This window comes from Dama dama, chromosome 32 (genome assembly GCF_033118175.1).
Source record: "Dama dama isolate Ldn47 chromosome 32, ASM3311817v1, whole genome shotgun sequence".
NCBI classification, from domain to species: domain Eukaryota; kingdom Metazoa; phylum Chordata; class Mammalia; order Artiodactyla; family Cervidae; genus Dama; species Dama dama.
Window position 1 is genome coordinate 43,339,942 of NC_083712.1, and position 16,386 is coordinate 43,356,327.

The 16,386-nt window shown below is 37.8% G+C and overlaps 1 protein-coding gene across 2 annotated transcripts in view; it reads left to right on the forward strand.

The window, feature by feature from the left end:
- HOOK3 (hook microtubule tethering protein 3) overlaps nucleotides 1-16,386 on the forward strand; it is an 89,127-nt gene that overhangs the window by 45,785 nt on the left and 26,956 nt on the right. For both annotated transcript variants that reach the window (XM_061134923.1, XM_061134924.1), the window contains 6 exons: nucleotides 1,843-1,983; nucleotides 3,486-3,687; nucleotides 6,535-6,645; nucleotides 7,541-7,628; nucleotides 13,727-13,796; nucleotides 15,736-15,876. In XM_061134923.1, coding sequence (XP_060990906.1) covers nucleotides 1,843-1,983; nucleotides 3,486-3,687; nucleotides 6,535-6,645; nucleotides 7,541-7,628; nucleotides 13,727-13,796; nucleotides 15,736-15,876 — 753 coding nt within the window. The remainder of the gene's footprint in view (nucleotides 1-1,842; nucleotides 1,984-3,485; nucleotides 3,688-6,534; nucleotides 6,646-7,540; nucleotides 7,629-13,726; nucleotides 13,797-15,735; nucleotides 15,877-16,386) is intronic.

Here is a 16,386-nt window from a genome sequence, read left to right on the forward strand (position 1 = left end):
ATAAGTATTCTTTGAATAATTTTGAAAAGAAGAGTAGCAGACTCAATCCAGTGCTATAGTAAAAATAAGCTTTATCCCAGCAATATTATTAAATCTGTTACAGTAACTATTAAATCTACTAGAGTAGATAAATGTATTATGCCTCCTCCAATCTGTAAGTTAGGGAAGGAAGAATAAACAATAAGCTTGGTACGTGAGATTATCAGTAAAGTTAAGAATATAAGATGAAGATGAGTATTAATCTATTAATATTATTTGACTTTTTTCTTGACACTATAAATCCTCGCTTTACCCCTTACTAGCTGTGTAACCTTCGGCACACCTCCATTTCTCTAAGATGGTCTAATAGTTTTGTCTACTCTCCAGAATTTTTGAGAGCATTAAATGAATTAACATATGTAAAGTATTTTAAGAATATTGCCTGGCACATAGAAGCTATATACGATCTAGCTGTTATTACTTTTCTAGAAAATGAAATAAGAAAAAGAAATGAGATTAAAATACTGGAAAGACAAAAAATAAATGATCATCATTTGTAAATAATATGTGTGTCCACTCATCATTTATAAATAATATGTGTGTCCACCCGAAAATAGAAGAGAACCAACTGAAAAGTTCTTAGAACCAAAAAACATTTTAAGAGAGAGAGGGTTATGTGACACCTTTGGTTATGTTGCAGGCCTTTCTAGCAATAACTAGTTAGTATCACCGGGAAAATTCTGCTCATAAGTATATAAATGAAGAAGAAGAAAAAATTTTAATGCTTACCCTAATGGAAACAGCTTGGTACCCATACAACAAAATACAAAGACCAGTGACTCAAATGAAGATCCATAATCCAGTCTAAGTATATATAAAAATGTGTAGTATGATAAAGGTGGCATTTTCTAATCAATAGGGAAAGGTTAAGTTATTTGTTAAATAGTTTGGTTGTTAGATTGGTAGGTATTTTGACAGGAAAAGTTAGATTCCTACGCTGCATTATGTACCCAAATGGTCTCCTGAGAAATTGAAAACTTTAATGTTAAACAATGAAACCCTATAAATACTAACAGAAAATAATGAATTAGAAGGAAAAAAATTCTAATTGTGCATTAGAAGCAAAAACTATGAAGTGTGAGATTCATTAGTTGAATTAGATAAAAACTAAGAATCTATGCATTAAATACATAAAATAATCAGTGATTAAAAAAAATAATCAGTGATAAATATTTGTGACATGAGAGAGAATCCTGTAAATCCAAAGGAAGGGTGTATGTATTAAGCAAAACAAATGCATACATGGAATTCCCCAGCAGCCCAGTGGTTAGGACACTGCGCCTTTACTGCAGAGGGGCTGAGTTCAATCCCACAAGCCATGAGGTTCAGCCAAAAAAAGCAGCAACAAGTTAAAATAAATTAGGAAGCATATTATCCATATTTTGGAGGTGAAAAGATCTATGAAAAGAAGTCAGGTTGGAAGTTACACCCCACAAATGTTAACATTAGGTACCTGTCTAGAGTAATGCATGATTTTTATCTTGTTTTTCTGCATTTTTTTAAATTTCAAAAGGGAGTATGTTCATTTCCTAATTAAAAATAAAACTTAATGGCTGTCATATTTTGAAAAATACCACTTGGTGTCTAACTTTCTGAGTAGAGTAATGGCTGTTGGTCTTCAAGTCTCAGAATAGCAGAATCTGTTTCCAGGAGAGTTAAAACTTGGAAATACAACATACGGTCACAAAAGCAGGAGACAGGTTCCAGAAGAACGTATTTTGATTTTTCTAAACTTACTTTTACTGTTCTAAGAAGAATTATTAGTAAGTAGTGCTTTCTGGGTCTGTTTTGTTTCAATGACAGGCTTGAAGCAGCCAAAGATGACTATCGAATACGCTGCGAAGAGCTGGAGAAGGAGATCTCTGAACTTCGGCAGCAGAACGATGAACTGACCACTCTGGCAGACGATGCTCAGTCTCTGAAGGATGAAATAGATGTTCTTAGGTAACCAAGCCCCCGATCCCTGTGGGATCTCAGACCTGTCATCCCCCAGCACAGATCCGCCTCCAGTGTTCCCACTATCAGGTTTCTGAGCACGGGAAGGTGTCTAAGAGCCAGGACCCCGGGGTTCACCTCCATGGAACCATTTCTCATCTGTAAAGTGGAAATAGTACACATGCCCACTCAGGCTGACATGTGGAACTGAGTGAATTTACATTTGTAGGCACTCGGAACAGCATCTGGCAGATAAGTGCTGGATGTAAATGTTGGTTAGGTAGGAATTCATCTCAGACCAGCACTCCATGCTTGTGTAGCTGTGAGCTTTTTCTCTGCTGCTCCTGGGTTGTCAGTCTGCGTCGTCCAGCTGATCAGTCGTCCACTTGCTCAGATCCTGTCTCCCCCACGAGGCTCATTTCCTTGCTGGACTCAACTGCGCTCTCAGCCGGCCCCCCTGCTCCCTGCCTCTTCGGTTCTCCACCGTTCTGCCTGTATAACCTGTCCTCTGTCAGATCATTCCAACCATCTGTATCTTACCCTTTGGCTCTTTAAATGCTGAGAACAAATAGAATCACATAGTGATGTCATTTTTGTCCTCCCGCAGACTTAACGATCCTCACCATCCTCTGGGCTCCCCCTCACTGGCCCCCTGTTCTGCTGCCCACCCGTGGACGGCTCTGTCCCCCACTTAGGTCGTCGCTACTCTGAGTTTTCCTAACTCTTCTCACCTGGCTGTCCCCCTGCCCCCACCTCTCCTGAGCTTCAGTCTGGGTGGATGACCTTGTCCCCTGCACCGAGGGACGAGGCCGTGACCCGTGGACTCGCCGCGTGCTATCTCCTGCACTCCCGCCATCTGTGGGCCTCTGCTGCCTGCGCGCAGACTGGTGCCCGTCCTCCCGTCCATTGCTGACTCCTGGTGCTCTGGTCTCAACCCTTCTTGGCTCTGCAGGGACCAGTACCACGTCAGTTGTCACCTCTCTTCCCATTTGAATCTCCCCCCGCCCCAGCCCACCCCCAAGCATCTATTTGTATGTTTTGGTCCCTCTCTTCGTAGAAAAAGTGAGAGAAGTATGACTCTCTCCTCCTCCAGAACAGATTTAGATTACACGGGTCAGATTTACATTCTCTCCTTAACCCACTAGAATTCGCCACCGCCTGCCCCCACTGCTCCTCTGAAACAGCTGTTACACTGGTCACTGGTAACATCCAACTGCCAAATTATTTGGACACCATACAATTTATTTTGCTTTTGTGCTGCATGGAACTCTGACTACCCGCTCCTGCTTGCATTCCTTAAATTTTATGTTATGTTCTTCATTGCAAATTTTGCTGTCGCTTTGGTCATACTTTTGAACCTGCCCAAAAAGCTAAGCTGGACTCAACCTTTGGTCTTGTCATTTTCATTAGAACGTGTTATTTCCTGGCGATCTTCCCTGGTTTAGCACTGTCTACAGCAGCTTTACAACTGTGGGTGTGTTTGTGATTCCTGGTTTCCCATCTCGTTCTAGACATTCTTCTGATAAAGTGTCTAAACTAGAAGGCCAAGTAGAATCATACAAGAAGAAGCTAGAAGATCTAGGTGATTTGAGGCGGCAAGTTAAGCTCTTAGAAGAAAAGAATACTATGTATATGCAGAACACAGTCAGTCTAGAGGAGGAGCTGAGGAAAGCCAACGCGGCTCGAAGTCAACTCGAGACGTATAAGAGACAGGTAAGAAGAGTGGCGTGGTTTCTTAGCATTGTTAGCAGCTGAATTCTCCGCAGTTACACTGGCTTATCAGAGTCACTGGCTTGTTTCCACGGTGTTCGGTGTTTCACGTCGGAAGCTGGGTTCTTACCCAGAGGTCATCGATTGGTCCCGACAGCAGATACTCATGTTACGTCCTAATGTACTGCCCTGAGTCTCGTCTGCTGGGCTCAGACCTCTCTGGTTGCAGCAGTCGGGGGCTCCTCTTTATTGAGGTGCACAGGCTTTTCCTTGCGGTGGCCTCCCTTGCTACAGAGCGTGGGCTCTAGGAGCACAGGCTTCAGTATTTGTGGCAGCTGGGCTCAGTGGTTGAGGCACACGGGCTTAGTTGCCCAGCAGCATATGGGATCTTCCCAGACCAAGATGTGAACCCACGTGCCCTGCACTGGCAGGCAGATTCTTAAACTTCAGACCACCAGGGAAGTCCTATATGCTGATTTTACAATCTTGTCAAATTCCCATATTATTACTTCTTTTTTTTTGGATCATTTTTAAAGTCTTTATTAAATTTGTTATGGAAAAAAAAATTTGTTATGATATTGCTTCTATTTTATGCTTTGACTTTTTGGCCATAACGCATGTGGGCTCTTAGCCCCCCTGACCAGGGATGGAACCTGAATCCCCTGCAGAAGGCAGAGTCTTAACCCCTAGACCACCACGGAAGTCCCCCATATTACTTCTAATGATGTCTGTTAGTTTTCTTGTCAGAAGTCATATTTTACACACATAAAAATCTTTTTTTGTTGTTGTTTCTTTTTACAGCATATACCCTTTTTTTCCTTCTTAATCAGCATGCCTGACCTTTACTACAGTCTTGAACAGAAGCAGTAATAATAGACAACCATTTCTTGTTGTTGATTTTTTATGCAGTGCTTTAAATGTTTTACCAGTATATTATAAGGATTGCTTTAGGTTTTTGTAGCCACCTTTTCTTAAGAGTAACAAAATTTCATTATATTCCTAATTTCACAGGTGTTTTTCGTTAGTGGATGTTGAATTTAATCAGCTACACCTGTTAAGAGATGCCTGTGCTGCTTCTCCTTTCTGTTAATCTGATGAATTATATTAATAGATCTCTATGCTTAAACCATCCTTGCATTCCTGAGATAAACTCAGGCATAGCAGATTTATTTGTTGTTTCACATTGTTAGATTCACTTGGTTTATTTTACTTGGAATATTTTACCTCTACGATTTGTTTACTCAAAGTTTTCTTTCTCGTGCTTTCCTTGTCTTCTGATTTTGGCATCAAAATTATATTCACTTAGTATAATAGAGACGTTTTAGTAGAACAACCCGTGCACCATGTATGGCTGGTAGGGTTTTTTGGTGGATACATTTTTCCACAACATTTCACTGTGAAAATTTTCAACATACAACTAAGTTGGAAGAATAACTGAAAGTTAAATGTACCCCCAAAGAGGCTATACATGTGATTAAAGGGTAGTAAATTAAAATAAGAAATGATTTTATCAGAGTTCCAGAGAAAAGAACAGAAAGAATTATAGAAGGACATTATTTGAAGGAAAGAATGGCTGAGTGTTTTTCAGAATTAATGAAAGACATCAGATTTAGTATTAACAGTGAATTACAAACAGAATAAATAAAAAAGAATTCTACACCTATAATTATTACGGTGAAATTGCACTACAGAATATAGAAATATTACACTTGTTCTCTCTGTTTCTGATCTTGTTCAGTCGCTAAGTCATCTCCAATTCTGCGACCCCCATGAACTGGTTTCTGAGCTGGAACTTAATGTTATTGTATTTTTCGTTGTAATACTTCTCTTTTGGTGGCTAGTCACACCTGCGTGATCATATTTAGTGGTATTTTATTCCTTTTATAATTTAGGTTTCTTTCTTTATTTTCTTTAAGTATTTAACTCCAATTTGACTTCCTCAGAGGGCTTATTTGACTATTTTGCTTTTGTTTGTACTGTTAATGTTTTCCTGCTGACTGTTGTTCTTAGCGGTTTATTTCTTTAAGACTTTCGTGCTTTGGGGATTTGCACTCATCTTTACCTTTGAGAGTGCTGGGGACCTGGTTGAGGTTGTGTTCCTCCAGACAGTGTTGTATTTTTCGTATGCCAGATTTTCCACTGTGTTACCAGCCAGGATGATTTAAATTAATTGCCTGGCTTAGGGTTTGCTAGACAAGGCATACGGCAAATATTCTAACACAAATCCATGTATCCACAGGCTATGGTTACAGATTTTCAAGTTGCACTCACTTTAAGGCAGGCAAGTTTCCTTGTTGACTTTGCCAGCTGATGAATTTTTTTTCCTAACCTACCTGTTTATTGACTCACCATCTTTCAGAACCCAAGACAGTTTACCAACCACCACCTGTCTCCCAATATGGTAAAGTTCTGGGCCCCTGGCACTTTCATGTGGCATCTCACAGTGCCCGTAGCTTCCTCAGAAACCTCCTCTCCAGTTTTAGCCTCTGATGACCTCCCACACTTTCTTACAAGCTTAGCAATGCCGTCAGATTTTTTTTCCCGTTAGCATTTCTTTTGCTTCATGCTAAAAGGACTTCCAGACTGCCCAGTTACCTGTGTTGGAGGAAACAGAAGTCCTGTAGGTTTTTCTAGGTTTGAGCATTTATTCTTCCAAATGATCTGGTTTTAGAACCCACAGTATCTAGGCAGATATCTATACCTAGGTTCTCTCCATTGAGTCAGGCTTCTGTATCTTACCTTTTTTTTTTGAGTATCTGTGGGAAAAATAATCTTCATAGATGCATAGAAGAAATTTGATAATTTCTAATGTATCAAATGATAAAAATTAATGATACCTTTCTATACCAGGTAGTAGAACTGCAAAATAGATTATCTGAAGAATCGAAGAAAGCCGATAAATTAGATTTTGAATATAAGCGGCTAAAAGAAAAAGTTGACAGTCTTCAAAAAGAAAAGGATGTGAGTATACACATGGGCATTTTGGTTTTGAGCAGTGCCGAAGTTAAGAAAATGATATTCAGTTCTTGTTTTGACTACATTAATTTCTTCTTCTACTTATAAACTTAAAATTTAGAGATGCTCTTGATTTTTTTAAGTTATTTATTTTTCATTGGCAGATAATTGCTTTGCAGTGTTGTATTGGTTTCTGCCACCTGTCAGCATGAATCAGCTGTCAGTATATGTGGGTCCCCTCCCTCCTGAAGCTCTCTCCCACCTCCCACCCTTCTAGGCTGTCACAGAGCATCAGATTTGAGCTCCCTGCACCTCTTGATTTTTAAATTACAGAAGATTTATATTTGTGTTTCAAAAACAGATCTAAAATAAAAGATTGAGAGACTGTTTATTCTAATTTATTATATGTATATTTAACTTTTGTGCCAGTGTTGCTACTTTTCCATCATCTTGTGACCTTCTATAAATTTGTGTAGCTGTATGTATTTCTGTTTTCTGTATGTTTAACATAGAGGACACAGTTCTTTTTGGTGGTGTTCAGCATATTTTGAAGCTTTTAAAAATATTTTCACTTTGTCATAATTTATGAATATTTAAGATTTTTATGTTTCATGAAAAGTTATTTATATAATCAGAGATTCATTGTTAAGAATGGAGTAGATAGTTTTGTTTCTTACTATTAACTAGATAACTTACTGCCTTGCACGTAGTATATATTCAGTATGGTTAAACTGGAAAGAATCTAATCTTTTCCTTCTGTGATCGTTCTATAAAAGATTAAAAACTATAACATGCTCATGTTCCCCACTGTTTATCATTCTGTCAGGTAAAGGCAGAGACCACTAATGAGTAAATTCATGAAGGTTGAAGCTGACTTCCCTTGTTCTTAATGTCCCTCCAGAGGTTGAGATCGGAAAGGGATTCTCTGAAGGAAACCATTGAAGAGCTTCGCTGTGTTCAGGCTCAAGAAGGACAGCTCACAACTCAAGGTAACAATGTTCCAGAAGCCCAAGCAAGATTATTTGTTTCCATAGTATCAGGAAAAATGTTAAGATTCATTTTAAGATGATTGTACCAATAAAACAAGAACTTAAAGCTGGAGAAGAGGCCATGAGATTGATACAAATTTTGAACTGTTACCCAGATTTTATGCAAAATAGACGGTAGTTATGAGACCAGATTTACTTACCTACTTTTAAATTTTAATTATATTCAAATGTTTAATATAATATATATATATATACACACACACACATATACACATATACCACTTAGTCGTGTCCGACTCTTTGCAGCCCTGTGGATGTAGCCCGCCAGGCTCCTCTGTCCATGAAATTTTCCAGGCAAGAATATTGGAGTAGGTTGCCATATTCCCAACGCAGGGATTGAACCCTCATCTCTTATGTCTCCTACACTGGCGAGCAGTTTCTTCACCGCTAGTGCCACCTGGGAATGCATTCAAATGTTTGGTTTTTATTAAATCAAAAGCATAAATAATTTGTTAAATCATTCCTGTTAATAACCTGAAAAGTTTCTAGTGACCTCTTTTAAAAAGTGCATCAGCCTTTCTAAATCAATGATCTTTCTTTCAGCTGAGATGAGAGGTGGGTATCAGTTCACTAATACCCACAACCTGGGAACTTATATCCAAAGTAGAAACCTTTTCCTCCTCACAGGAAAGGAGCAGCGCCTAGCTGAGAGTTTACCTCCCACCTCTTGGGGAGCCCGTGAGCCCGGCTGAGGACTCAGTACACTTCACCGTCTGTTCGCTCCCACTCACGTTTCCAGCCCCAGGCTTTCCTGTTCCCTGAGACTGGACGCTCTCTTTTCCTCTGACTGCAACCTCCTCCTCCCTGCTCACTCCTTCTGCCAAACCTGCTCGTTCGCTCCATCCTCCTTCAGCCCCCTCTGTGCTCTCCAATGACCATATTGAGCGCCTCCTTTCCCAGCTCACCCCGCCTGCGTACCTGCATTTCAGCCGTGTTCTCACCGCCACTGTCTCTCCTTATCCTCTTGACCTATTTCTGGACCAGTTTGTCAAACCCTTGCTCAATTTTTTTTCTATGATTTTACGCGTTTATTTTTTTGCTGTTCTGGGTCCTTGTTGCCGCGTGTGGGCTTCTATCTAGCTGCGCTGAGCAGGGACTGCTCTTGGTTAGAGTGCCCGAGCTGCTCGTTGCCGTGGCTTCCCTTGGGGCAGAGCACGGGCTGTCTGCGTGTGGGCTTCAGCAGGCAATGGCACCCCACTCCAGTACTCCGGCCTGGAAAATCCCATGTCCGGAAATCCCACGGGCTGCCATCTGTGGGGCCGCGCAGAGTCGGACAGGACTGAAGTGACTTGGCAGCAGCAGCAGTGGTGGCTCATGGGCCTAGCTGCTCCACAGCATGTGGAGTCTTCCTGGACCAGGGATCGAACCCCTCTGTCCTGCATTGGCAGGTGGATTCTTAACCACAGCACCACCAGGGAAGTCCTGTGGTTTATTTTATACACAGTAGCTTGCATCTGCCAATCCTGAACTCCTGGTTTATCCCCCCCACCCACCCACTTTTCCCGTTTGGTGATCATAAGTTTGTTGTCTGTGTCAGTGAGTCTGTCTCCATTTTGTAAATACGTCATGATAAACACTCTTAGAAACCTGGGAAAAGAAGGAAACTTCTGCAACCTAGTAAAGGTCATCTGTGAACATCCTCCAACTGACCTCATGCTTAGTGATGGAAGACTAAATGCTTTTCCTCTAAGACCAATGAAGCAAAGCTGTTCAGTCTAGCCACCAGTATTCAACATGGAGTTTCTGGCCAGTGCAGTCATGGAAGAAAAAGGCATCCAGATTGGAAGGAGATCTGACAGAAGAGTTCAGCAAGGTCTCAATGTCCAAGATCAGTGTATAAAGACATTTCTGTGTACTATTAGTAAATAATCTGAAAATGAAATTACAATAGTATCTTAAAGAATAAACTGCAAATAAGTTTAGCAAAGAAATGCAAGACTTCTACACTGAAAACTATGAATCATTACTAAGATAAATTAAAGATATAAATAAATGTAAAGACATTACACATTTGGTTGTTGGCAAGGCACTATAGTTAAGACTGCAATTCTCTTCATATTGGTCTAAAGATTCAATGCAATCCCAATCAGATTCTCAGCAGACTTTTTTGTAGAAATTGACAAACTGATTCTACTGATACAATTTATATGAAAATACAAAGGGTCCACTAAAACCAAAAAAAAAATCTTAAAAAATAAAAAGCTGGAGAGCTTACACATCCTGGTTTCAAGAGTTACTACAGGCACTTCCCTAGTGGTCTGGTGGTTAAGACTTCATCTTACAATGCAGGCCGTGCAGATTGAATCCCTGGTCTGGAAGCTAAGATCCCTCGTGCCTCAGGGCCAAAAAATGCAAACGTAAACAACAGAAACAATATTGTAATACATTCAATAAAGACTTTAAAAAAGGTCCATGTCAAAAAACAGAAAAAAAGTTACTGTAAAACTACTATAGTTGAACACCGTGAAATTCACATAGGCTAGGCATAGAGATCAGTGTAGTTACTATATTAATATATTAATTATATTATTATATGTTATATTACATAGTAGTATATTAATATACTGTATAGTATAATATAATATGTGATATATTTTATATAATTGATTATATATAATTATATGTTAAATATGTTATAAATATAATTGTTATATTGTTTATATATTTATAAATATTTATAAATATATTTATACTTATAATGTTATAAATATAATTGTTATAAATATAAATGTTATAAATATAATTATATTAATATATTGAAATATAAACATTAATATAATATGTGTATTGATTTATATATATAATTATATATTTTATATATATTTAAATTTATATATTATATAAGTATGTAATATATATTTTATATATAATTTATATATATAATTTTATTATTTGTATAATATAATATATAGTTATATATTAAACTGATTATATTTATTATTTATATAATTATTTTATTTATATTATACTATTTATTTAATATATATTATTTTGTATAATATTTATATAATTATATATAATATTAATATATTTAATATATAAAATTTAAATATATACATAATTAAATTATACATATAATTATATATTTTAATGTATAATTTAAATATATGATTATATTCATAATTATATAATTTTTGTATTATTATCTATATAATATATATTTTTATATATTTATGATTTATACATACTATATGTTTTTAATATATTTAAATTTAGTGTATATATATGATATATTATATTCTATATATTATATATTATGGCTTCCCTGGTGGGTTAGAGGGTAAAGCCTCTGCCTGCAATGCAGGAGACTTGGGTTCAATATACTTGCTTGGAAAATCCCATGGACTGAGGATCCGGGTAGGCTACAGTCCATGGGTCGCAAAGAGTCAGACACAACTGAGCGACTTCACTTCACTTCATATATAATTATATATAAATGTGATTATATAATATAAAATTATATAATATATAAATCACATAATTTATGTATTATAAATTATAAAATATAATTTTATATAAATGAATATATTTTATCAAATATATTTTTAAAATTAATATATATTTTATAAAATTTTATATATAATATATTAATTTATATATAAATTCTAAAATATTAAAAATATAGAGATATTAATAATTTAATGTATATATAATACTAGATATTATATAATATATAGTATATTAATATACCACATTAATAGAATGAAGGGGAAAACTGCATCATCATCTCAATTGATGAAGGAAAGGCAATTGACAAAATCCGACACCCTTTCATCAAAAAATAATGTAAATTAGGAACAAAACGAGAAAGGAAACTTCTGCTGCATGAGAAAGGTCATATGAAAAACCCTCAGCTAACAGCATACTCAGTGATAAAGGACTAAAAGCTTTTCTTCTAAGATCAGGAATAAGACAATGATGCCTGCTATCACCACTTCTATACTTTTATTCAATATGCTACAGGAAGTTCTAGCCAGAGCAATTGGACAAAGAAAAAAGAATCTAAATTTGGAAGGAAGAACCCAAAATATTTCTGTTTGCGGATGACATGCTCTTATATGTTGAAACCCTTTCCTACATAAAGGGAAAAAAATTGTGAGAACTAATAAAATGAATTCAGCAAATTTACAGGATATAAAATCAAACCACAGAAGTGAGTTACATTTCTATACACTAGCAGTGAACAATATGGAAAGTAAATTAAGAAAACACTTTGTTTTACAGTAGGATTAAAAAGAATAAAATACTTGGGAATAAATCTAACCAGGAAGACACTTCTACCCTGAGAAGTATAAAACACTGCTGAAAAAAATCAAAACCTAAATGGGATGATATCCATGTTCATTTGAGACTTAATATTGTTAAGATGACATCACCGAAACAATCTACAGATTCAGTGCAATTCTTGTAAAAATGCTGATAGTATTTTTTGCAGAAATAGAAAAACCCAGCCTAAAGTTTACGTATACTTTCAAGGGATCCTGAAAAGCCAAAGCAATCTTGAAAAAGAAAAAATTTAGCTTGAGGACTTACACTTCCTGATTTTAAAACTTAGTAAAATGTTAGAGTAATCCAAACAGTATGTATAGGTGAAAGGACAGATGTATAGACCAATGGAGTAGACTATAAAGAGCCTGGAAATAAACCTTCCCATGGACAGTCAGTTGATTTTCAACAGGAGCATCAAGACAACTTAGTGGGGGAAAGGAAGGTCTTTCAAGCAGATTGTGCTGGGAAAGCTGGATGAACATCCAGAAGCATGAAGGTGGACCCTTACACCATATACAAAAGGAAGTCAAATGGAACCCTAAATGTAAGGACTAAAACCGTAAAACTTTAAGAAGAAAACATAGAGGAGAATCATCATGATGTTGGATTCGGCAATGATTCCTTGGAATTGATACCAAAAGCACAGGCAGCAAAAGGAGTAATAGGTAAACTGGACTTCATCAAAATTAAAATCTTCTCTGTATCAAAGAACACTACCAACAGAGTGAAAAGGTAATGTGCAAGATGGGAGAAAATATTTGCAGATCATTTATCGGATAGGTGATTGATATCCAGAGAGTATAAAGGACTTCTACAACTTAGCAGCAAACAAGCAAAGGACTTAAGGACATGTTTCTCCAAAGAAGATATCCAGATGGCCAGTGTTTGTTTGTGAAACAATGCTCAACATCATTAGTCATTAGAGAAATGCAGATCAAACCCACAGTGAGGTACCACTTCATACCCATTAAGATGGCTGTCATCAAAAAAGAGAGAAAAGGGAGATAACAAGTGTTAATGAGGATGTGGAGAGATCAGAGCCCTCTTGCAATCCTGGTGGGAATGTAAGATAGGTCAGCCACTGTGGCATAGTTTGGTGGTTCTTTATAATAAAAAGTTAAACAAAGTTACCATACGATCTAGAAAGTCTATTCCTAAATATATACCCAAATATATACCCAAAAACAAGGACTCAACTAGATCCTGGTACACCAATGTTCACAGCAGCGTTATTCACAGTAGCCAAAAGGTGAGAACAACCCATGTGTCCATCAACAGATAAATGAATAAAGAAAATGTGATACATATGTATAATGGAATGTTGTTGGGCCTAATAAAGAGATGAAATTCTGATAAATGCTGCAATGTAGATGCATATTGAAAACAGCATGTTGGGTCAAGTGAGCCAGACACAGGACAGATACTGGTATGAATGGGCAGACATTGGAATATAAAGTTACAAGGGGCTGAGGGAGAAAGCAGTGGGGAGTAGTTACTGCTTAATGGTTACAGATTTTATGTATTGAGTGATGAAAGCATTTGGAGATAGACAGTAGTGATGGCTCCACAAAATAGTGCCTTAGCGCCAGCATAGGACTTAGCGTTACTCAACTGTACACTGAAAAATGTTAACATGATAATGATGATGATGATGGAAGGCCACTGTGATGTAGTTTTTATACCTTAATGCTCAAAGGAGGGTTCATATAGGGACTAAAGGAGGTAGTTGTGGTCTCTCTTAACCTGAATCAATGCTTGTGTGTTTATAGGGTTGATGCCTCTGGGAAGTCAGGAGTCTTCAGACAGTCTTGCAGCAGAGATCGTCACACCGGAAATCAGGTAAGGAGATGGTGAAGTCCAGTCACACTTCACAGTATTGTTGTAGAAAACTTACTCCTCTGTGATATAGAGGACCAGTTACTTACTCTTTATCACTAACGCTTTCAACCTGAATTCGAGGTTCTGTGTCCTTCATTTCAGCACGTTAGAGACCTTCTCAGCTGGCCGTGCAGGGGCTTGGTTTCTCTCTTGGGGAGGACAGGGTCTCACACATACACAGCAGATGAACGCATCTCTGCTTGGGTAGCCTCAGCAGACATTTAGCCATGAAACCACTTGGTCCAAAGACAAAGGTTATGCTTAGCCATCAGCCTGCAAAATACTTAGTGGCTGAGATTTATTACCTAAGTGCAGGGAATGGTCTGGGGAAGACAGAAGCAGAGACAGGAGGAAACATCGCCCTATCTCTATTGCTCTTCCCTCAGTAGTTCCTTACATTTGTATTTTAAATATTCCGTTTATTTTAGTGTATGCCTGGCTTTATGCACAAGAACGAATAATTGGTTGGAAAGCATCAACTGTCCAGCAAAAGGTTAATGATTAATGCTGAATATTGCTTTTACTTTATTTGGGCTAGTTTGCCCCCTTTTTAAGTTAACACCAGGTCTTGATTCTTAATAGCATCCTTGGAGGTATTTGCTAAGATAACGGTTATGTAGAAGTTTTATAAACTGTGAAAGTGGCCATAGACATTCAAACACTTGTTGAATAAATGAAGACAATATTTATTATTGTTAGCATTTGTTTAAGGACAGAAGGTGTGTGATGCAACACCAGTTCTGGAAGCATCTTGAATACCTTTTACTTTTTTGCCATCTGATATGGTACTTTATTATTGGACCAATAAAATTTGTTTCACAAATAAATACTTATTTTTATGAATGTTTATAAATAAATGCATGCTGCATGCTAAGTCTCTTCAGTCGTGTCCGACTCTGCAACGCTATGGACTGTAGCCCACCAGGCTCCTCTGACCATGGGATTCTCTAGGCAAGAATACTGCAGTGGGTTTCCATTTCCTTCTCCAGATCTTCCCGACCCAGGGATGAAACCTGCGTCTCCTGCATTGGCAGGCAGGCTCTTTATCAGTAGTGCCACCTGGGAAGTCCCTATAAATTAATGATTATGTCCGAAAATCAAATTTTAAGGAAGCTTATAGGTAATGAAGTCGGATTTTTAAATTGAGAGAAAAGAACAATGATGAAAATTCAACAAATAGCTTTTATAGAGTATTACTCAGTACAAATTAAAATACACTCTGTGTCTACAAGAGCTACCAAGGTGAAACAGTGCAAGGGGTGAAACTTTTCAACACATTAATAGACCAGTATTGACATAGGTCAGCATTCTTGATACATAATGAGATTGTCTTTCACAGTTTGCAAAAATCTATTAAAAGTGATAATTTTCACTAATGTTAAGGGTGTGGAAAAGTTAGAAACCTCATAGACTAAAAATAAAGAGATACAATTTTTTAATTGAGATATAATTGACATATAACTTTGTAGTAGTTTTAGGTGTACAACATAATGATTTGATATGTGTATATGTTGTGAAATGATCACCATAGTAAGTTCAGTTAGTATCCATCGTCACAAAGAACTAAAAAAAAAATTTTTTTTTTCTTGTGGTCATATCGCTTTTCTTTTGAGCAGTTTGGCAGAATGTGTAAATGTTTAAATCAGAAAGGAAATGGGATTTTGAAACCTCATTCATTACACATCATGATGTTTGGAGATTGTTTGTCTTCAGACTGTCAATTCTATTATAAAAAGCAAGGGCTTGAGACCTGACACATGACGTCTTAGCCAGTTAGGAGGTAAATTTCTTACAGGTTCTTTTTTTTTTTTTTTTCCATTTCTGTTCTACATATTAAATCTGTAATGGCGCCTAGCTGGATCTTGATAACCGTGTTAATCAGTTTTTCTTCCACTCTCAGGGAGAAGCTCATTCGTCTTCAGCATGAGAATAAGATGTTGAAAATCAACCAGGAGGGTTCTGACAACGAGAAGATCGCCTTGCTGCAGAGCCTTCTGGATGACGCCAACCTCCGCAAGAACGAGCTGGAGACGGAGAACAGGTGAGGACGCGGCGGCCACTCCACTCACCCTGATCTGATCCCTTTAAACGCAGATCTGAGCTGTAGGGTGCAAGTGAGAGTGTTTTCCTCTGTTTCATATCACGAGTACTTTTTCCCACTTACGGGCAGATTTGCCCAAGAGTGCTATGTCTCTGTGATAGCGGCCCCATCGTCAGTTCTTCAGGCAAAATGATAGGAAAGTCCTGCCATTTCCCCTTCCTAATCACTAATTAAAACTAGAAGCTTAAATAGCCTGCCAGTGCAGGAGACACAGGTTTGATCCCTGGTCCAGGAAGCCCCCACGTGCCAAGGAGCAACGAAGCCCATGCACCACACCTCCTGAGCCCATGCTCTAGGGCCGCGGGGACACAGCTCCCGAAGCCCGAACACCCTGGAGCAACAAGAGAAGGCTCAGTGATGAGAAGCCCACGCACCACTCTGGAGAGGAGCCCCCACTCACCACAGCCAGAGAAAGCCCGCACGCAGCAATGAAGACCCAGCGCAGCCAAA